General features: G+C 45.7%; 1 protein-coding gene across 4 annotated transcripts in view; it reads right to left on the minus strand.

Moving 5' to 3' along the window:
• The window catches only part of SGCD (sarcoglycan delta), a 355,601-nt gene that overhangs the window by 116,327 nt on the left and 215,850 nt on the right, over positions 1–23,424 (minus strand). For 3 of the 4 annotated variants that reach the window (XM_080398161.1, XM_080398163.1, XM_080398160.1), the window contains one exon: positions 13,718–13,903. In XM_080398161.1, the coding sequence (XP_080254287.1) occupies positions 13,718–13,903 (186 nt within the window). Of the gene's footprint in view, positions 1–13,717; positions 13,904–17,062; positions 17,126–23,424 lie in introns of all 4 variants that reach the window. The other variant, XM_080398162.1, reaches the window with a different exon arrangement.

The following is a 23,424-nucleotide window of genomic DNA, read 5'->3' on the forward strand; positions in this document are numbered from 1 at the left end:
CATTTCAGCATCTATATGTGATTTTTAGGCTGGCGTCAACTTACAGTGATGCTCTAGTTATTCTGTGGAATAGAAAGTCTTGACAGCCTCTATAAGCATGGCTCATTTTTATATGGGAAAGATATAAAAATGCTGATGCATTATACTGTTGTATATAAACATGAAAAATAGCAAAGGTAAGCCAGAAAAGGTTTAAGTCCTTCAGAATTTAATAGAAAAAATATCCAGCCATCTTTCTGAGTGATTACAGAAAATTACATCCCTATCAAAGAACTGTGAAAGATAACAAAAAGCTGCTAGGATGGGCATGTTCTCTGCTTAATTTAGTAGCCTTTGAATGTCATTTCTACCGAGCTGTAGTGATTTCCTTGCTCCTAAGTTTTAAATATTTTTTTTCCTTTACAGACAAGTATGGAAAAGGTACGCGATACCTGAAATACATCTCAAAATACCAGAATATAAAAATGCCATATTCTCACATTACACTGCAAATACTGATGTGTATTACCTCTTTCCTCTCCCCGTAATTTAAAGACATCCATGCCACCACATTTCTTTAACACAAGCCATGGACCATCCTGGCACTTCAACTGCAGAAACCTGGGTACAGCTCAGCTGGCAGGCGCCAGCACAGCAATGTCGCATTGAAAAGGAAAGTTTGTTCCTTTGATTATAACAAGATGATGTTGAATACATGACTCGGCATGGCTGTGAATGATTTTTAATGGAATGAAGGTCAAGAAAGATAGGAACTTATTAAAAATAGATACATCAGACTGCCTGTAACTTTTACTAGCGGATGTGGAGGGACAGCGAGGAAAGGGAGCTCTGTGACTACCACTGACTGCAAATTTTTATAAACTCTAATTTACTCATTGAAACTCTGATCTGACTTCTTATCCATAGGATAAAAAAAGGATGCACAGAAAAATAGCCATCAAGCAACAGGCCACAGTAACGAAGGCTACACCACATCCATCGAGATCATCTGTCCCTCATCCTCGTGGCACAGACACGATGACCAGCTACTGCCACACGACTCCAGCCCGAAAATACGGGCAAGTGCTCTGCTTCCACTTCTTATCGCTTTAAAGGTTTTCATGGGGGGCTGGCAGCTTTGGTAACCGATTAGCGTATATTACTAAGACAATTCACAGAGTTTCTATAAGCCAGAAGGGAGTCACGCTGGGAGATCTGCTTTCTGCTCTAAATATAGCAGCAGCACAAGAAATGAAATCCAAGTGCCAGATTTCAGTGGGATTTCCCAGGGTGAAATGCATTGCACACATGGCTCATTAGAGACCTTTAAAACAAAACCAAGAACTACGGATTGCACCAGTGTATTCCCTTCCCAGTGCTGTTACTGAAAACGTTTTGGATGAATGGTGGTCATTTCCCCACCATGAATCTCATCATCTCTCTACTTGCCTTCAGTAAGCATTTCAGCCAGCTCATCTAATGTGAGCATCAGGGATAATTGTGACTGAGCAGTGAATTAGCCATTTAGCTTCACATTCCTTACTGGATGGATTAATTTTAAGAAACATGAAATGAGGAAAAGGAAATAAAGAAATGAGTACAACAGATTAGTTTACTCTCATGTACTGGGGTTCACGTGTAAGTCCACCGCTCCCAGGTTCCTGTGCCACGTTTCCAAAGCTGGGAGCTTGCTTCTTTAACACTTCTGCGCACAGATTTGTAGTTGTTTCCAACTACCTCTGTCCACACAGCACTTTGGGGTCCTCGTCTGTGTTTTGTACAACACAAATTCTCACAGCATCTATGTACTAGTTTTAAACTGACAAACTTAATAGGCGAGTGAAATCCATTTATCATGTCACCCTATGGATTATTACAAACCCAAAGCAACAGTCTCTTTTGTTCCCTATGGGGAAAAAATCCACGAACATAAAAAAAACAAACAACCCAAACCAGGACGTACTCTTCTTTCCAAATGCCCAGATAATGTCTACATTTCCAAGTTTAAAACCCTTTCCTTTGCAGCCTGCCTTCTGGAGCTCTACGCCGCTAGCCTGTTCTTCTCTCATTCCCAAAGCGATGCCATGGATTTACATCCCCGTAAGAGGAGAACCGAGTCATGCATCAAATGACTGGCTACTCCATGTTTATTTAGCATACTCCACAGGCAAAACGGAATTAATTCCTTCCCAGACCCAGGCTCTGATCCCACCTGCAGCCCAGACTTTTCCCACGAAGTCATAAGCCATTGCCTCATGCAGACTGCTCCTGTAGAGGAATCTCTTAACGTCATTTCGGTGAGCACATTTTTTGTTATGGGTGACAGTGAGTTGCTCTGGCTGGTACCTGGGAGGATGGGAAACACGACCACGGTGCTCCTCCCACGGGCGAGGGAGCACAGGATGCCCCGGCTCCCATTGCCTCCCAGTGCTCCCAACATCCCAAGCACAACGGGGTCTTTGCTGGCCTCAGTCTCCCCGTACAGAGAGTTGTTATTTTTAGCCCTGAATATGTAAAAGCTCCTCGTTCTCAGCTCAAAGAAAAAAGGACTGACAAGGCAAATTGTTCTGCCGCAAAGCTTCCTATCAGAAGAAAGGCACAATGGCAGTAAATATAGCTCCACTGGGAAGAAGAAAGGAATTAAACACATCTGCCTTCTAACATACAGGGGTTTTCTTGGGCACTGTACAAGACTGAATCCTTTATAATAGTAACAAAGACAAATATCTTTGGTCAATATGTCTTGACATGTAACTCCAAATAAAGATGAAATTTGCCTTATAATCTATACCTGCTGGTGAACTGAATCATTCTCTCTTTTAGACAAGGCAGTTTTCTGCAAAGCCACAGCAGAATTGCTGGGATCCACCCAATCACAGAATTGTTTAGATTGGAAAAGACCTTTAAGATCGTCGAGTGCAACCATTAAGTTTTCCCTAAAGTCTTGGCTCTGCTCTGAACCCGAGCTACAGCTGTGGGTCCCCACATCTTCCTGCAGCCCCGTCATCAGCCGCTCAGGCTAAAGTTCCTCCCCTTCACACGGTTCAAGGCTTTGCTGCAAAACTTCCATCAGTCTCTGCTGATAACATTGCTCTGTAATTTAGTGCTTGCTTCAGAAGTGGTTTGTGTGCACAAATATGTACTTAGCAGGAATTCCCTTTCCAAGATGCAGAGGAAATAAAGACTGTAAAAGGCATTTGATTTTCTAGTTTCCTGGAACAAAATTCTTTAATGTCTTGTCGTGAAAGATTAAATATTTCAGAAACAATACCACCCTACAAAATAATCTAAATCAAAATCAGCACCTACACATCTATACAACTTGCACCTACACGAAATACAAGTATTTCAGGGCTCTGCATATACAACTAAAGAGCTTTTTTTTCCCCCTAATGTGAGGAGATGCACTTTGCTAAGCGTGTTTACTTGCTAAGAAATAACAGAGGCAGGTCACACATGTTTTCATGTGTTTAACTGTAGCTGCAACTTCAAAAAATATGACAAATCTAGTGCTGACAAACAATGACGTTTCAGCTTCTGACATTTCACCTGTAGCCCTCTACAGAGGTCACAGAAAGATTTTAGTCCATCTAGACATCGTATGTGTTTCAGCATACGTTACAGAGAACCTTCAGGATAATAAAAAGCAGAAATCAGACGCACACGTCCTGCTGACTTGAGTAATACAAGGTGTTAATGAACAATGCAGCAACACAGCAAGCAGAATGTGCTCATGTTTTTTTTTTTCAGCATCACCATCTTCAGAGCAGAGAGTTAACAGCAGAAGATGGCCATGCCTGCTGCTACAACATACGCACTTTTAATTCTGTCATGCCTGTTTTCAGATCCATAACACGGGGAGGGATTTTAACAGAGCCAAAGGGTGCAATCAGAGTGACTGTGCTGCCAGGAGCAGCAGGGAGATGCTGACAGCAGCAGCGAGGCGGGATGGGCGATGGGGATGCTGCAGCTCCAGCCCGAGGCAGTGGCTTCCACCCAGGGGCTGCGCTGCTGCCCAGCACAGCGCCCACGGGCTGCCCTCAGACCCCTCCGGCCACAGCTCACCCATCGGTGCCAAATGGATGCCACAGCACCTTGGAGAGAGGAGCAGGGCTGGTCCCTAACACCCGTGACACAGGTGGGTGGGCTACAAAGTGTCGTGGCTGCTTTAGGGGCACACGCCATGCACCAGGATTGCCGGGGCAAAGGCGCTGGGATGAGAAAGTTCCACTTCTTGCAGCAACAAAACCTAAGCCTGTGGTCTTGGAACCCTGTGCAGGTGGAGGGGCAGGGAGATGTCTGAGCTGTTCCCAAGCCCAGAGGCACACCGCTGCTCAGCCCCACACACCTGGAGCTGGCGGAGCCCCTCTCCTGTGCTTCACAGGACACGCTCAACCAAAAGGCTTGTAATTGTTATCTAGAATAACCAAACTACCGTTGCGAGCCAACAAGAGCTGTACAAAACCAGAAATCCCATGATGGAAATGAAACCATCAGGAGGACTTGGGCAAGGCACGTGCTCCTGTGCCTGTTGGCCGGGGACACCTGGGAGGATGGGCTGTGCCCTTGGACTTCTCATCAACACACCCCAAGCCAGGCTTTTGAGTAATTAAACCTCAATTTTAGCTGGTTAACCCACACTGAAGAATCATTTATGAGGACCTTCAGTCACCTTAACTGCATAAGGATAAAACAATTTTCAGGGACCCTCTGTGTGGGAGTAAACTTTTCAGGTTTGTGGGTTTTTTTCCTTTTCCTGTGGTGGGGTGGAAACTCTAACGACTTCAATTAGAAGCAATTACTGGAGATGTAGAGGCTTCTCTGAGGTTAAGCTGCCCTTCATTTTCTCAAGAGAAGCCTTTAATTAAATGCAAATAATTACAAATTTCACATAGCAGATTGCCATAATTTCACTATTAGGTACTGGATCTCATTTAAAAAGGAAAGAGGTGGGCAGTAGTGCTGGGTGGACGCGAAGTAATGAGAATTCAAGAGGTCAAGGCTGAACTACCTGCGTAAATCTATTCCTCTTCTATAAATCTGTCCGCAACCACATCATTTCAGTGTTAACCGGTTGTCCTTCATGCAAGTGCACTGGAGTGCAGTCCCGTAGAAACTCAGCCCTCAACACAAATAATTACCTCCGTCCATCTCACCGCTGACCACGGCAGCGAAGGCAGGTTGGGTAACGGGGAAGATGTAGCTGCAGTGGAAATGACCAGAACTCAAATGCAAGCTGTGATGAATTCAAATGGCATATTCAAGCTCATCTCACCAGCAGAGCTCTGGAAGAACAGGAATATGAAATGGCAGCAAGTATGTTAAATACATCTATCAAATCGGGTAATAGAGCATCTGCAGGAGGGGAAAGACAGGCTCCACACAACCGCAGGTCTGTAATTCTGTCCTCAAAACTGTCAGTCTGCAGAGCAGCTTCTGACAGTTACAGAAGGTAAATAAAGCAAATGCATACAACTGCGGAGAGAATACGCCACTTAGCTTCTTACTCCTTTTGTTTCGTCGAACAGAAGCCACCGCAGCTCCCAGGCAGCGGCGAGCTGGGGCTTCACCCCGCGGTGCAGGTCTCTGCTGCTCACGCTTTGCACCGACCCCCACGGTGTGCGAGCGAGCCCCTTGCCACGCTACAACCCAAGATGCAAATGGCAGCAGTTCAGGACCAAACGCCAAGGAACATTTTAAGCAGCAGCTTTCTGAAAAGCTGGTGGCTTTCCAGTTCCAGGACAAGCTGAAGAGGCATGGAGGCTCCTCCAAGCAGCCCCTCAGCCTTAAGGCACCCGTGCAAAAGTGGTGCTTCAGAAGGATTATATTTTTGTTATAGCAATGGCTGCTAGGATTCCAGAGCTAAGGTCATCGCTCTCTGCCATGCAGCGCTCAGGAGGGATGTCAGGAAGTTCAGAAGGAAAAAAAAAGCTCAAGGAACAAGAGAAGCAGCAGTGGGAAACTTACTCTGTGGCTCAGCTTGGCACATCATTTCTGTGTGGATTCCCAAATTAAATAATTTCTCCTACTGCACTGTAAGAATATGGGGAGGGATCAGACTGTAAGCTATTCAGAGGACTAACTGATTATTGACATTTTAGCAGAGAGCTTGTTTTTGTTCTTTTGCACATTTATAATAATACCTTTTACATGTTCTCTAAGAGACAAATCTCTCTGTGCTTCAGAACTGCTACTCTGAAGATCTTTTGTTGGCACTGAGACGAATATTAATGTGAAATATCTTATTCCTCCAGATGAAAGAGAAGCTGAGAACAATTTCCTCTGGAGGGAGGTGGCAGAAGGCGGGAACTGGGATCAAGAGTTTATGACTCACCCCTGCCCAGCCCACCCATGCCCTCCTCGCTATTTGCCAGGTCCTGCTGCTATCGCGCCGTGAAGCAGCTCTTCCCGGTCTGACAAAGCTTCCCACCGCACTCCCCGCAGCACAGCAGGGGCGTGGGGCACCAGCAGGCAAGACCCTCTGCGTTCACAGGCAGAAATGCTGGAACTGAAGTGTTATGCCAGACACCCAATGCTCAACCTGACATTGCAAACCACCCAAATCCCTGCCGCTCTTCTCCCTTCTCCATCTGTTTTTACCCCTCTGTTCTTGGAGGGACCAAAGAAAGCCATAACGTATTCTTAATGCAGCCATGTATCTTCCTGCTCTGGAGATATGCAGAAGACTGGTTATTGAGGCTCGACAGCACAGCCCATACAGCAAATGTGCAAGGTGATGTTTTGCCTGTATGCATACACCGAACTACAGGTATGAGGAGAGGGGTGTGTTGAGTTTCCAACATCTTCTTTGAAAACAGAAGTAAATAATGACCAAGACATGCTGGGTCCTGGTGCACCTGGGTGACAGGGCTAAATTCGCCGGTGTCCAGTAGGAAACCAGCACCAATAAAAGCTTTGATATGGGGACATTTATAATATCTCTCACTCCTGGTGAGTAGTAAGTACAGAGTAACTTATACAGCAGCTTCTTCCACAGTAGAGATACTAACAGATCAGACTGCTTTCTTCTGCCTCTGAAAAACAGAGACACTAAATACGTTTGAGACATTTCTGTCTCCAGGACACATACTTTTCTTCAGATGGCTTGAGTATGAACAGTGGCTTAGAAATGATGGAGAACTGAGAGCTGGAAGCCTGTCCCTCAGTTCTTCACAAAATCCAACCCAAAATATTTGAGGGAAAAGGGCCATCTGCTGTTACCACACTCTACACCACAGACTGCCCTGTGCAGCCGTCAAAGAATTAACCCAAAGGATTACTTAAATGATTGCAGTGTAGCATTTCCCACATGGTTTAGTAGTACTAGTAGAAGAGTTACTAGTTCACTATTTCTTTTGCTCCCATGACATACCTGTAAGCACATCCAGTGCTACGGCAGGTCTCTGAAAACTCAACGGTTCAGCAGGGAGTAGAGACAGTGAGATAAAAATATCGAGTCCTTTATCACTTTTGGGTAACAAGGAAGATGAAAACCTTATGTGCTTATGCTGGCTGAGAAAATGTGGTATTAGGATAATAAAAATGAAATATTATCAGAGACTGAGTTTTCAAAGGTTCACTAGGAACCAATGCACTGTAGCTCAGCAAGTCATCAGTACCAAATGCTTGACACTCCGGAGGATGCAGCAATGAAGGGGTCAAACTTGTAATAACATTACGCAATATCCTATTGAAACTGACTATATTCTAAACTCCAAAGGAGCGAAAGGGAAAAGTACTTAGGTACTTTTTTTTTTTTTTTTTTTTTTTTTTTATAAGTAATCACAATTGCTTTTCCTACAGAAACTCTCTAGCAGTGAAATTCAGATCTCTAAAAAAAAGAGTAAAAGAAAAGCGTAACATATTTTTTCCTCAATCCAGGAGGAAGGAAATTGGAATTCATAGTAAATAAAACCTGCAAATAAAAAGCAATACAGTGAAGGGCTTGCTCCACTGATGTCAATGCCAAGATTCCAACTAAATTCCAGGGCATAAGGATTTCACCTGTAGAAACTTCACTTAATAGTACAGTCACTCGCAGTATTGCTGGTGTTGTCAGACCACTACAAGGTTAACATCTTTATATCAGAAGATGCAGTCCACATCAATGAGGAAGAAGGGAAACAGGCAGAACTCTTGGGTCATGCAGGTAGTCTCAAAACTACTGTTGTAGAAAACCAGCAACATGAATTAGGACAGAAAAGTGCATCATTTTCTATGCGTGTGTATACGTGAGGGGGAGAGAGGGGAAAAAAAAGAACACTCTTTTCTTCAATAAGGATATACCAATATTAATTCTAACTCTGAACAATTTTAGCTGACTGATTGCAGTTGCTCTACAAAGCAGAAGCTAAAAGCAGATCAGATTGCTTTCCCATGTTGGCCTTACCATCGCACCTAAAGAGACCCCAGAGAAATCACGGAAAGGGAATATAAACTACACACTCATTTTCTTCTGAAGGCAATTCTTAATTTTTTAAAAAAATAATAATTAGGACAAATTCTATTCCTTTAAATCATTAATAAAGAATCCTGCCTGTTAGGGCAATGAGCTTTCCTAACTCTAATCCATCTTTACTGTCGTGTTATTACCTCACTGTTTTCCTGTAATTAAAATGTGGCAGGTAGTTTACACACAAGAGGGAGTAATTGTATTGGAAATAACTGTTCATAACCACATTTTAAAAGCTCATTTTTCTTATCAACTTTTAATAAAGAAAGCAAGATAATGATGATATTTAGCATTTGTGCCACCTACAGCAGCATTTTGTCTCTCTAAATTGCTAAAATTTCATTCAATGACGCTAAAACATACCCCTTCAGCTATGAATGCAGCCTGCAGCAAAAAAGAAAAATCTGAACAATTGCAGTCATTTGTTCCTGTTCAATTGAAATAATAAAATGCGGCTGAGCCTCACACTAAAGGACGCAAACTTGCAACAAACCTTGCGTGGTTCTGGAAGGGGAACGCAGAGCTTGCATGTGCTGTGGTTAGGGAGCACCCCGGCCTCCCCCTGAGGGCCAGGAGGGGAAGATCTCCGCTCTTTGCACCCTAAGGGGGGTGGAATGGGGTGAGCCACCATCTGCCTGTTCCTACATTGCATTTCCTCGAAGGTGCACGCGCAGCTGGGACAAGCGGTCAGCACAGATTTGCACAGACCTGGAGGCAGCACATGCTCTCCTGGTCTGCAGGAAGATGTGAAGTTTGGCTCCTGAAGGGTCTCTTGAATTCCAAAGCTGCAGAGCATTTTCCTTACAAAGACTATCCTGGAGCCTTCGCTTTGGATGGTTCTTAGAAAACAGTTCTCCACAAATGTCAAGCCTTGCAAGCTGATTAGGGGAAAAAATATGATCTTTCCACTTACTATTGTTTACAGCCTAGTAGAACCTGCCAGTATATAGGGCTCCAGGATGCCATATGCAAACAGCTTCTGTCCTGAAGAGCATACAATACAAAACATGTCAATATCCATATATCCATCGGTATCTACGGATAGCAACGCCAGGGAAGGGCAAAGGGTCCTCGTGGTTTGCAGGGCAGACAGGTAGGTGGGCATTTGCCATTTAAATGCAGCTACAACAGGACACAGCTCTCGTCTCTCCCGCAGGAGGTCTTTCTGCTGCCTAACGGACTATAAAGGGGTACTAATGGATAGGACTATAAAGGGGTACTAATGGATAACACTTTGGACTCCTCACACTATTTAAAATACCAGGCATTGTACGCCAGCCTTGTGGAAAGAGGTCAGTGCACTGTCATTACCCATTATCTGAGCCTTCTGAGCCTTGCACTGTTAAAAATAAGGATATTGGTTTGCTGTGTTTATATAAGCACATCTTTTGTTGTAATATTCAGCAGGAAGCTTTTAAAAAATGTTTTAAGCTCACTAGGAATAGCTGAAATAGAGATCCCCAGCACATCATAGGCACACAGCATAAAAGATGCATGTGCTTATATGCAGAGTCACGGGCAATCCCACTGCTAAAGAGCTACATCACTGGATGCTAATGCAGGTGGACCATAAAGAGGAAGGTTATTAAGAGCTCCGATTCCAGCCTTGTAATTGGCTTGGCACGTACAAGCCCTGGCAGGGGCTGTGCCAGCCTCAGCTGAGCTCCGGGCAGCTCGAGGTTGAGCCCCCCACAGCCTGAGGCTGAGCCCTCCACCGTGCAGGTGTGGGAGCAGGATACAGCCCCAGCCCGCACTGCACCCGCCGAGTCACGTTCACAGTCCGCAGGCATTAGTGTTTTCTCTCCAAATCCAGTATGTGCAAACCGTGTACTTCTACCAGGCTTGCCCGAGCTCCCTTTACCTATACATCATCGGAAAGCTGAGTGCTGGGTGGTGGTTTCTACCTCAATTAGGGTAGGCACCTTCAGGGCGCATTTGGGTTTCGACCCAAATTGGTGGCTTTGGTCCAGATTCATTCTGTGGTTTGGCTTAAAAAAATCAAAGTAAGGTTTAGAGGTAGCAACCTCCGCAGGGCTTCCCACAGCCCCAGAGCAGCACAGCCCTGATGGAAATGAACGGGATAAACGGACCTGGCTATGGGAACGAGCTACGGGACAGGCAGATGATACCCGAGGTCCCCTCCAGGCCTGGTTTTCATACAGCCTGTGCCTCCTAAAGGCATTTAAAACAAACTGAGGATCAAATACTACACGAGAAGTGAATGAGTGCACCAGAGGACAAACTAGACAGTGGCCAACCGGCCTCATGCAAACGTGATGATGCTTTGAGAGCCCCGTGTAAAAAGCCGTGGACAGAACTCGCCTTGCTTATTGAAAGCCACAGATTGGAAGCTTATGGTTTGATTTTACAGGAGTTGTCTCCTGGAGCACGAGCCAGCGGGGCGTGCAGAGGGAGCTCTGGGCTTAATATGGAAGTGGAGCGGATGGATGCTGCTACCACGTGCATCAGAAGGTGGGTTTTTTCCCCTGAGGTTGTCTTACTTCATCTCCTCCTCCCTTCTCCACTCCCCATTATTGGCATTTAAAACACCCCTGAGTTTTCTTGACCAGGTTTGCTGTGCTCATTAAAATACTGTGAGTACTTATTGGCTATAATGAGCACTCATTAAATTCTGGTAAGTGCCAGGACTGTTCTGTGAGCAGATTCAGGTTCTGGGAGGAGAGATCAGGGGTGGGAAGATACTGGAAATACTACATTTTCCACAGGAACAGAAATACAAACTTTCCCCTGCTTCTTTGCTCTACGAGACACTGGAATAACTCAGACCTGTTAAGGAGCAGCTATTGCTTACTGACTGCTCAAATCATTCCCCTGCCCCAGGAGGACTCTCAGCTCTTCTTATCAGAACAGGAACAAATAATTTTTTTTTCCATATTTGCATCTCCTCATTTAAGATTTTTCCTACATTTGTTATTTAGAGATAAAAACCTGCCTCTCAAAATTCCCTTAGCAAAGTGGCTTTCTCAGCCTCAGGGAACGGTGCAGGAGGGACTGCAGAGCAGGATCCAAAGCCGCTGGCGAGGCTGCAGGAGCAGCAGGACACCAGGAGATGAATGGCTGCATATCGGGGCACGGATCACATTTTACAAGCCCTGTTCTTGTATTTATTTCCAATTGACTGTGTCAAAGACACACACCCTGACTAGTGTGGCCATGCCTACGACCGTAAGGCAGTTCCCACTGCAGGATTCGGTGCTACCATCTGTGTTTTTATCACCAAATGCTGTTCATCGCCTACTAACATTAGATGATATGAAATAACTAAAACCATATACAAATATACTTTACCCCAGACTAATCCCCAGTGAATCAGAGGGCGAGTAACTATTTAAGGAAACAGAATCAGACTAGAGCTTGAAGATCAGTGCATCCCCCCAAAAGTCAGTGTATATACCAGCAGGGCAGGAAGCACTGCTGGAAAGGGGATGTTTCTGTAGGTATCCCTAGGAGACGACTCTTCTGCAAATGGCCTGCACAATGCAATGCATCAGGAGAGGGCAGTGAGGGAGAAAGGAGCACAGAAGTTCACCCGGCTTCCCAAGCAACTTGTAGATAGTCAGTTGACTCACCACCACCACCACCACCAAACAGCAGAAAGCACAGGACTGACATACCAAAGTTACGTTATTCTAAGGAAATAAAATTGCATTCCTGAAAAGTGAGAATCTGAAATCCTATTATTTTGTGCTTGGGCTGATACCCATAGCACTGCCTGTATGATGAGCACATGACCAAGTCTCCCACCACCTCAGAAATACCTGTTTTTTCAACTACATTAACCTGAAGACCACAGTTCAGCACGAAATGCGTAACAAAATGGCATCAGCTTCACAAGATTAAATAACTGGTCTGGTTAAGCATTAACTGCTCCAGTTTGGCTCCCTCTTCACCCACTCACAGGAGCTTTGTGCGGATTACTGCTTTATAATTGCTTGCGCCCTAAGCACACTTGCATTGCAATCCCCTGCACACCTTGACAGCATCCCGGTTAGAGAAAATGAGTGCTGCATGTTCCCCTGTCACAGCACTTTGTCTGCTGGATACAGTAAGTCTGAGATTGTTTACTCAACTTCCCATGGCCCATTAATGACATAATGTTGGACACAGCTGTTCAGGACTTCACAAGACCAAAGCAGAGAAAGAAATGCCAGGAGACTTCAAACACGCTGCTCACATCAGAGCCTGGCTGGGAAAGTCCTTGAAAGTGGTCTAAGGGAATTTAGCGTTACAGCTCTCATGAAGTAAATCCAGGATTAAAGCTTCAAACTTAGTTTCTCCTGACGACGCAAATGATCCTAAAATAAGTCCATCCAACCAAGATGGCACTGACTGCTTTGAAGAACAGCGGGCCAGTCATTTAACTTTCACTCTGCTTGGCTGAATTATCTTCTGAAAAACTACAACCTGCCATAAATAAAGGCTCACTAGCCCTGGAAGTGGGGTGTGCCTGGTTCATCAGGTCCTGAATTTCAGTGTGTTTGAGCAGGAGAGGTGAAGCTCACCCCGTAAAAAGGCAATCAATGGTCAGGGCACACCTCAAGATCTCCAGAAGAGTTTGAGCAGAGTTCAAGTGATGCACAGAGCGCTCTGGGTCTAAAAGACACCATTTGCCCCAGTGCAATCCACCTCCCAACACAGTTGCCTAACATTTTTCTAGGGGCTTCTGGAAAGCTGACCCTGGTCAGGGGGTCTGGGCAGCGAGGGAGTGCTGCTGGCAGGACCGATGTGCACCAACCACAGCACAACAAAGATAAACATGCTCCATCTAAATACCACACCCAGAGAGCCAACCTGGAAATTGTGGAACCACCTCATTATGGAACAACAGGAGTTTTCCCCAAGAAAAAGGCAAATCGAGTTTCTCATCTTCCCAGTCATGAGGCAAAGCAGAAAAAGTGAAAGAGAGAGCCTCAAACCCACTCCCACACCCCGGTTCAAAATAAGCTATTTCATTAATTTTAAAACACTTTACAATTGAAAACTTGAGGAGGGTTGTGTATATTGTTTACATATATTCATATATTTATATGTAGCAGTTAGAGGGAACACGAATGGCAACACTGAGCTGATTCCTCAGCTTGGCAATGCTGCAGACATCTCCAGCAGAAAAAGATCATTGGGTCAATTTGTTCCTCCCTGTGATACTGGTTATCCAAAGCAATTAAACCACCCCATCATCAAAGCTGTACCTGAATTCATGCTCAGAGGAAAGACCACCACCCCTCCCTCACCTTCCCCAGACCTTTCAGGGTAACCCCTACTTACAATTGTGAAGTTCATAACCTTCAGAATCCAGATGGTCATAGCAAGGTTCACCAGGATTAAAATCATTAGGAGCAGCACAAAGAAATAGAGGCATCTCTTCCTCCAGCCATAAATCCCCACTTTGTATACCTGGGGTCCTTCTGAGGTCTGCATGGTGTTGCGGTGTGCGTACTGTTCCTGAGGCATCTGAAATGATCACAAAGAAAGAACCACGTGCATGAAGCGGCAAGAGAAAGCTGATGATATAAACTGCTTGTGCCTGCCTGTGACTCTTAAGAGAGTTTTGTTTTTTTCTTTTTCAGAGTTTACCAGCCGGGCAGCATCTCTTTCAGTATCTTGGTTCTGCATTATTTTTCTTTCTGCTTACGATATGCAGTGACATACAAAAAGAGAATTTTATCTCTTAAATGTATAAATAGATTTATAAATACAGGTAAGCACGCTATCTAAAGGTATCCTATGGAGATCACTCTCGAGTGACTCTGTTCACCGTCCCAGGTTTTGCGAGGCAGGCACTCCGGGGCCTCTAAGGATCCGGAGGGGAAAATTTTGCACGTGTTTGGTAAAAGCAGTTGAGTTCAGCAGTTTGTTTTGAAGATGCAATATGACTTCTCAGAGGCTTTATTTTTTTTAAAACTAAAAATCATCTGAAATAAAAACATCCTTTCCAGCCACGGAAAAAAGCCAAAGGGGAAATGTTTGCCTTCCCACACCCCGAACTTTCTTAACTGAGTAATCCTGAAGCACAAGGTACTCCATCTGCCACATCCCTAACAAATTATCCCCAAATATCTATGCTGGTTTAACAAGGACTCTGATACCCTGGGTTGGGCATGGCATGCTAGGACAACACCGGGGGGGCAAAACTAAGGAAAGGGGGAAAGAAGAAAACCTGCTGCCGAGGGAAGCAGTGCAGCAGCATCCTCAGGACGCGCTGCTCTGCAGTCCCCCACAGCAAGCACCAGCCCCTCTCTGATCTCCCAGCACCCAGTGGGCTCCGGGCGGCCAGGTATCCAGCTGCCCCCACCGTGGGTGGAAGGAGACGGGTGCTTTTAAACAGCACCGCACCCAGCTGGAGCAGCGGTCCGGCCACAGCCGCTGCCCAAGGGCTGCGTGCGCACAGGGTGTGAGCGTGCAGCTGTTCCGCGCCACGCCAAGGGAAGCGTTCACGTGCTCGCCCTTCATGTTCGGGATGTGGAAAGCCACTTCCATGGGCTTCCCCCTGGGATCTGTTTCTTATATTTTCAGACTGTTTTAACGCACAGACTGAGGATATTGCATCATCTCTAATACCGCACGGTTTGCTGAATGTTTTGCATTTTAGACTTTAGACAGGTAAGAAGCCACCAAACATGTTCCTGCACTGCTGATTTAACATCTTCTACCTCTGGGTATCTGGCATCAACATTTTTATGAAGAGAATTACAAAATTCATGAAACAGGAGGAAACAATGCGAGTTCCTGTCTGTGGGAGTATGATCCACGAGGGCAGCATGAGACAATGGGAGAAATCAGATGCTCCTTGTTAGCAGCTTATGTTTATTTACCATTGGTTTCCTGGTTTTTTCCTCACTTCCTTGCTAATAGCTTCATAGTCCAGCATCTAATCAAATATAGCGGTGGTGCAGAGCCTGTTGAAGGCCAATGCAAGGTGAGTTTCTTCATGGCATAACTTTCATTCCAGTAGCATCACACTAGGGATGAAGTTCACACTTTATCTTTCCTGCTCCAGTGCTCCACACATTTGAGGCAAGGGCTGCCTGAAGAACCAGTTACCTTTTTCTACCTTTCACTGCTCCAAAAGACCTGTTTTATCTAACATGGTGTTGTCACCTGCAGTATAAGGGATCAGCCACCTCTCCCTTCTTCCCCAGGCCTTCACCCCTCCCCAGGCTGTAACAGTCTCATGTGCTAAATAAATCCATTCAGGCACTGAATTCTTTCCAGATCAGAGGCACGGATAGCTCTCCAGATCTGGACTTACAAAGCAAGGCCAACCCTGCATATTCAGGAAGGCTATGTTTAGCCTGGGGAGGCTGGAGTGCTGGCACCCCTGCTCCCATCCCAACAGTGATGCTCCTCCAGAGGGTGGAGGTGCCCATCTGCCTCCTTCCCTAATGTCAGCAACTGTGTTAATTCCCCACACTCAAAACACACGACAGCAGCTGAAAACAGGAAGATTTTTAAAAAGAGCAACAAATGAGGTACCCCTACCCTTTTCCTCTCAGGTTTCTGAACCATCGCATTTAAAAGAATTTTTCTCCCCTATATGCTTGGGGGCTACAGTCCACCAAGGAGAAAAAGCAGGTCAGACTCATGCATGAGCAGGGTGCTGCAAAAGACACCTGCAAAAGACAGCTCTGGGCACCAGCGCTGCCCATCTGCAGGCAACTGCCGGGCCAAGCTCCCTCCTTTCCAACCACGGTGCTGCCTGTACTCGCTAAACTAAAACTAGAACACGGCGAGACTCAGCCAGCCTGTCCACACCTCCAAGCCTGCCTGCTTTTTCCAGCTTTCTCAGCTGGTCTAAAAAAAGGATCTCACATCACCCCAAACCATGCCTCACTTACAACCTCAGACTACCCCAGCCCCAGCTCAGGCTGCGAAGATCTGCAAAGCCAATTAGTGCAGACAGTCGTACCACGTCGGGAGAAGCCAACGGCTCATGACACATAATCCTGTTCTTAATATGGGTGGGCTCAGCCCGTTTAGCCAACGTGCATTAGAAGTACCGCACCGCAGAAAGGTGTGTCTGCACTGAAAAGCTGTTTTCATAGTGTAAGTGGGCTCACCGCAGACCCCTCCTGCTGCTCAGGGCAGCTGGGGTATCCATCTCGATACCGCAAAATCACCCCAAGCCCAGGCAGACCCGTAGTTTATACCAAAGGGAAGGCAAGCAAGTTGGTTACAACAGATCCAACTCGGTCTGCGCCGGTATTTTTGCTCATAAGATGCCAAGTCAGCAAGTGTGGCGAGCTCTGCAGCACGGAGCGCGGCGGGGAGAGGAGCTGGGTCACCAACACACGCACATGCTTGGAGGAAAACAGGTCTGCTCACACTGCTACAACCACTCGGATCTATGCAAAGGGAAAACTTAAACAACGATAAATTACAGAGTTTCCACTACCTGGGGGAAATTATAACCGCAACTACTGTGTAGTCCAGGACTTTATTGCCTAATATTTTACCAGGGGATCCTGGAGAGCGCACATTAAATGCAGCCTCTCCCTCGGAGAAAATGAAAAAAATTGCATTGCTAACCCTCTCAAACCATGGGGGAGGTCTGACCAATGAGAAACAATACGAAATACCAGGCTCAAAATATCTCTTTATTGCAAAACTTACTTATTCACTTTATCTCTTTCCTGCTTACTCTCCTTTTTTCTTTCTTTTTTCTTCACTTGCAGTCTGTAGGACAGAGAAGACAGCACATCCAGCTGGGGCAAAACTTTGCAGACATCAAAGAATTTACAGGAACAGAACACAACCACAAAGAACAACGTGCATCCACACAGCAGCCTGATCTTGAGAATTTCTCTTGTTCCGATAAAATATTTAGCTCACAGCTACCCTAACAGAGACAGAGCAACTAAAGTACTACAACACAAATGATGAGCATGACTTACTAATATAGCATAAATTTATAACAAGAAAGTAACATGGGAATCATAGATACCATATTCTTTCTATACAAACTCTCACCCAGCTACATTTAAAGCTATATATGATTTCTGGCTAGCATTTCCCCCCTGAATTGTGAATACCAAAAAAAAAATGCTCGTGTCTGTAGTTCTCCAGGAAGAGAAGACAGAATGATGGACAGAGAGTGCTGAGGTGTGTTAAACAAATGAGTAGAACAAGAAGGCCTGCAAGGCAACTACACGAGGAACCAGCTATATCCGCCATCAATAATCTGCTCTGTGTGGGAGGAAAAAGTATGCTAGTCATAATTTACATTTTGGCAACTTCTCCTGAGTTAAACATTAAAAAGAACTAAGGCACCAGAACAAAAAGTATTGCTGTAAAAGGACATCCAGTGGTTGCATTTGCAAGGTACCCCCCTTTCAATTACTGAGCTAAGGGGAAAGGTGCTAGTTGCTTAATAGGATTTTTTTTTTCCTTCTTCAGGAAAATATTAGGAACAACCACCTAGTTTTGTAATAGTGGTGAAAAGACAATATGGAAACAAATATAGAAATTGGAAAGAGAAGCACTCCTTCCAAAAGTCAAATCTGAAAGTGTCTGCCTGACATGAGAGGGCTTAAAGACACACGGGCACAGCGCTGGACCACCATCAGCGCATGTACAATCCCACTTACAACACAAAAAATGCAGCATGCCAAATCTTTAGCCACAGACAACATTACCATGACTACAAAACCATAGCCTGGAACCCATGCAATTCTCCAAGGAATCCTTGTTGCTACAAAAAAAAAATGGGTAATAAGTTTTTGCATGAGAGCTGTACAGAGTCCTTATAGACGAACACTGCAAACAGGGCGTGATACAAAATCCAGTCTGTTCAGAAAAGCTATTCATCCTTTTGCTTTAGCATACCGGAGAGATATGGTCCATGACAAGACAGATTTATTTGGTTTTTTAAGACCACTGGAAAAGTTCATGTCACCACGTCCTCTGATCTGCACGGGCTGCTCACCGAGTACTTCTTGGCAAAGAAGCTCCAGCACTTCCAGCAAAGCTGAAAGGCATCACAAATCAGAACTGGCACTGGGTTTCCAAAACTCACAGCAGACCCCAGCAAACCTTTCTTGCGCGCTGCTCTCCCTTCCACCACGTCCTCCTGCCCTGCCAGAAAGCTTCTCACTCAGGGCACAGGACCCAGATGAACAATTCATCAAGCACAAGCGTTTTATATGCGTAAGGATGGATAAACACCTTACCCTTGCAAACACCGGAGCTGTAACGTGCCCTTGCCAAGCCGGCTTTGTGGGCTCAACGAGGGCTATCAATGGGGAGGCATAACAAGAGGAATTAATAACGTTTCTGTGCCATGGGGGCCTTTTTTGATCAGTGCTTTAAATGATGTAGAACAATTTTAAGCTGAAAGAAGATGCAGTCTGGGAAGGCAGCTTGTCTTTTATGAGCCCACTTGAAATCTGCGGCCAAAAATACCCTAGAGCTCATTGAAACCGCTCACTGCAGCACCGACCAAAAGCCCCTAAGCCCTGTGCAGCCAACGTGGCATCTCCCCTCCCTGCCTGCTTGCATGTAACCCAGGTGTAACAACTTCATCAGAAAAACAAAGAGCATCTGACCCCAGGCTAACCCGTAGCGTGGTGATGGGAACACATTTCTAGAGATGAAAGAGGGGTTCAAATTCCCTCGGGCCTTGGACCTACATCTCCCACATCTGCCTTCTCTTTGTGTCCCTATCACCAACATTCTCTTCTCTTTCTCTTTGTTTCTTGAAACAGAAACCTTTTCTTTTGGGCTGAAATGAGAAAAAAAACCACCCAAACTAAAAAACCTTCAGAAGTGCTCTCTGCCGTATCACTGGAAGGCAATGTACTTGTATTGTACTTGTATTTACTGCAGCTGTAAATGCTCTGCAGACTCATCCTCTTTAATTTCTCTGTCTTTTGAGCGCACACTATCCACCAGGTTCAAAAGAACAGACATTTCTGGAGCGTGACTAAGAACAAAATTTGGTACAAAGAAGAGTGTTTCGAGCAGTCTATCAACACAACTTTTTGCCTCTCCACTCCCCATAAAACCCTCTCCCCTAAGCTTGACACCCCCAGGCCGGTTAAACCACCAGTGTCATGACCCAGAATTGATTGATGGTCCCTCACATGGGCCAGACCACAGCCCCGGTCTCCATAAAAGCATCAGGCTCTGGAAAATGACTTCACACCTGCAGCTTGGCCGGCAATGGGTGAGCACTGGGGAACAGCCCAAAGGATGAAATACTTGCTGGGGCAGTTACATCTTGTAGCACTTTCCCCCAGCAGCATCTAAGCCAAGCTCTTCTACCCCAATGGCTGTGCCAGCTTGGCCTCTGTCGCGGCCACTGGTGTCCCCAAAGCTGAAATCTTCCCTCTCTGTCCCTCTGCTTCTGTCAACAGTTGTCATCCCTCCACATGGCAGCAGCTCCTCCATGACTTGGGAAGACCATCATCACTCAGTGCCCACTTGCTGGGTATCACCGCAATGTGCTACATGACCAGAAAGACAAAAAGCGGAATGTTTCCTTCTTTCCTGACTAGTTTCTGTCAGTGGGGTACATCACACGGAGAGCTCTTCAAATATCTAGGCTGATTCCAGCAAACAGAAGCACATCAACAAGGTTTTTTCTTGACCTGCACACTCCATCGGTGCATGCTCTGCCTGGTCCACTATGAAACACCTCTTTTCACATCCCCACCTCCTGCCTCTTGAGGAAGCTGGATTCAGCCAGCTCAGGTAGCTGGGGAGACCCTGGGGATTCATCTCCTTGTAAAGCATTTCTAATCCAGATCCTTCAGTGCTTCAGCTTACCCCTATCTCTAACATCTTGAGAGCTCATGTAATTTCCCCAGTTGCCAGGGCTGACAGCATTTCAACAATAAACAAGCTTGAGGATAAGGACACTGCAAAAGCCTCAGTTTATAAAACAGTATTTTCGAGCAGATGGATTGAATGAAAAGCTGAATATGGAACTTCTGCTCTGCTCTGTCACTGCTCTGTATTCAAGGAACACCTACAGTAAAACTATAAACATATTACAGTTTGCCAGAACAAAACAAACTAACAGGCAGCTCCATCCCTGAATAGCATCTCTTAAACCAAAAGCGGTGTTTTATTATGATGCTGCATGAGTCTGTGAGCCATGTAATGTTACTATTGCTTCTCTTCTCCGAGAAGAGGAGAAACATGCCTGTTTTCTTATTTATGAGTGTTTTTTCAACTTTTAGACTTTTTTTCTTGGTAGTTACCTTGTCTCAATATTTTTCTTTTTCAGAATTAAGGAGAAAATGGAAAGGAAAGTGAACAAGGAAGAAGAAGTTTCTGCAGCGAGCTCTCTTGCATATCAAGCTGGTCAACAAAGAACGTCTTCCACAAAATGCCCCACAATTTGTAGCGATACATTCACGCTGCACGCAAACATCATACCAACTGCTGCATTCACACACTGGTTCCTTTGCACCGCTCAGATGATGTGAAGCAATCATAAGCCTATGTCCATCTGTGCCAAGTTTATAAAAGCTATTTCCCACCGGAGTGCCTCAAAGCAGGATGAACCAATATGAGAATACACTAAAATAGCCAGCAGCAGGTGTGACCACAGGAGGCTGTGGGAACAGCAAGAGGGATATCATCCACTGAGCTTGAATCAGAAAGCAAGTTACAGGAGGTGATACTGTGCAGACTTCTGCCCCAAGACACTCTCACCCCCCCCGTACCAAGAAAAGAGATAAGGCTTCTAGGAATGTGCAAAGCAGGATTGTGATATGGATTTATAATGCTGGAATCCAACCAGCACGGCACAAATTGAGAACTGTGCGCTTGAGCATGTGCCAGGATCCAGCGCAGTCTCTGCAGTGATCCTGCTTCCACAAGTTAAAACTTGTTCTGATGCATCTTCCCTGCACCATCTTCTCTCCACACAACGTGCTTAACCATGCTTATCCATCTCATTTGCACCCACGCGCTTGTTCTAGTTTGCTCTTGGGAAGGAACAGGAGAAGGAATACACGTATTAGGGTGTGTTAATGGGTCTCTTATCTGTATGCTTCCAAGATCAACAGACCCTCCAATTTCACTTCAGATGAGGAACATTCTGTCCACACACGCACACACTCTTCAGTCCTTTTTGGATACAAAGCAAAGCTTGAATACCCGAGCTGCAGGCGGGTCACCTTTGGCAGGGGGAGGCTCAGGAGCAGCTGCCAGAGTTAGGGAGGAAGCCACCGCCTGCCTCCATCGCATCCAGCCCAGGGCATCGCAGAGAGCCTCCCCTGCCCTGCCTGGACTCAGCCACGCACGAGTGTCTCCACTGAGGTCCCGTCAAGAGCAGGTAGGGCAAAGAGCCCAGCCTGGAACATCCCATCATCCACACCGATCCCGTGCACCGCTCGTCTCACCCCGATGCGGGGCAGGAGCACCCCTAAAGCCAGGTAAGGCAGCACAGCCCTGGCTGCTTCTTGCTGTCAGACATATCCCAGTCTTTTTGTTTCTCTGGCTCTTTAACACTGATGATCGGATCTGGGAGGTGGGATGCTGCATGATCAGAGGCAGGAACTTTAATATTTTTTTTTTCTTATTTTTTTTTTTTTTAATAAGGTTATAACTAGTGGCGAAGAAGATAATAGTCTCACTGGGTGCCTAAATTAACAGCTGCTGAGAAAAGCAATAAACCTCCAAGTCTGCAGGGTAAGATGGCAGCCTGCAAAGGCTCAAGCAGTCCAGATCATATGAGATCTTCATTTAACACAGTATCTTCACCACAGGTGTATTTTCTACAAAGCAAACTTTGAGCTTATCAAGCCTCTTCATTTTCATCACACACCTCCCTCTTCCACTGCTCATCTCTGTCCTTCCTCTCATTCCCTTTGCCCCCATCAGCCTCCAGGAAGCTGCAGTACCTCCATGTCTCTTGGAGGATGTCCTTCCTGCACCTCAAACCAGCAAAGGTCAAACTTGGCCCAAACCCCCCTATTTCAGCAGACCACCGCTTTCACAGGAAACAACAGAATATGGTGACAGGGAGAAAATGCTCCCCAACACCTTTCTTTATTCCCTTCCATCACACAGAATCTGTTTGCATCGGACCAGATAATACTCCCATTAAAGACCCACACCCCGTGAATCCCACCCTATCCAGGTAGGGTTCGCTGTCTGCCTGAACCTGCCGTTGTCCTTTGGAGTTGCCTCCGTACACACTTCACCAGCATCACTGGGAGAGAGCTCTGGCCCTGTCACATACCAGATCTGATGCACTTTGGTAGCGAATCTCACCTTGTCACTAAATTTTTTGGACTGCTGAGATGAACGACTGTTAGAGCCCTGCACATGCAGTCCTGCTGTATGCAGGCAAAGCAAACTGCGTCTACCCCCATGAACCAGCCAGAAAAGCTTACTGCTGTCCCACCGTATAATTTAATATCCCTCATTTATTCCTTGTTGAAAGAAAAAAACCCAAACCCAACGCCACCATAAAACATGGCTAAAAAGCACTTGCAATATATCAAATAATGTTGCTGTGAAAACCCAAGGAAGAGGAACTGGCAGAGGCAAGGAAGTTTCGGAGGCTACGTGGACCCTTCCTGACACCTCCATCGCCTTGAGGAACGTCCCATCCCCTGAGTCCCCAGCACCAGCTGGCCATATAAGGTGCTGGTATCCGTACGAAGGCAAGGGAAGCTTTAACGCTGCCACTATAGAAGGATGAGAGAGCATCGCCCAAGTCTGGCAGGCTTCTAAAGACAGAGCAAGCTTTTTATCACAAGTTATTTCTTAAGTTATTTGGGCAAAGAAACGCAAATCAGGAGAGAGGTTGCAGACAGAACAGCCCCTAAGTTAATGTTGCTACTTCTAATCTGCTCTCCGTGGTTTCTGACTGTGCTGTCTGTTGCAGTTTGCTCATGCTTTATAAAATACAGGAAGAAATATGCAGAGAATCATAAGGCAGTGCTTATTACTGAATTACTACTTCTCTTCACAAGCTAGCTGTACCAGGAGTTGCCAAACAACCCCCAGACAAACAT

This window comes from Falco punctatus (genome assembly GCF_963210335.1).
Source record: "Falco punctatus genome assembly, chromosome: 8".
In the NCBI taxonomy this organism is placed as follows: Eukaryota; Metazoa; Chordata; class Aves; order Falconiformes; family Falconidae; genus Falco; species Falco punctatus.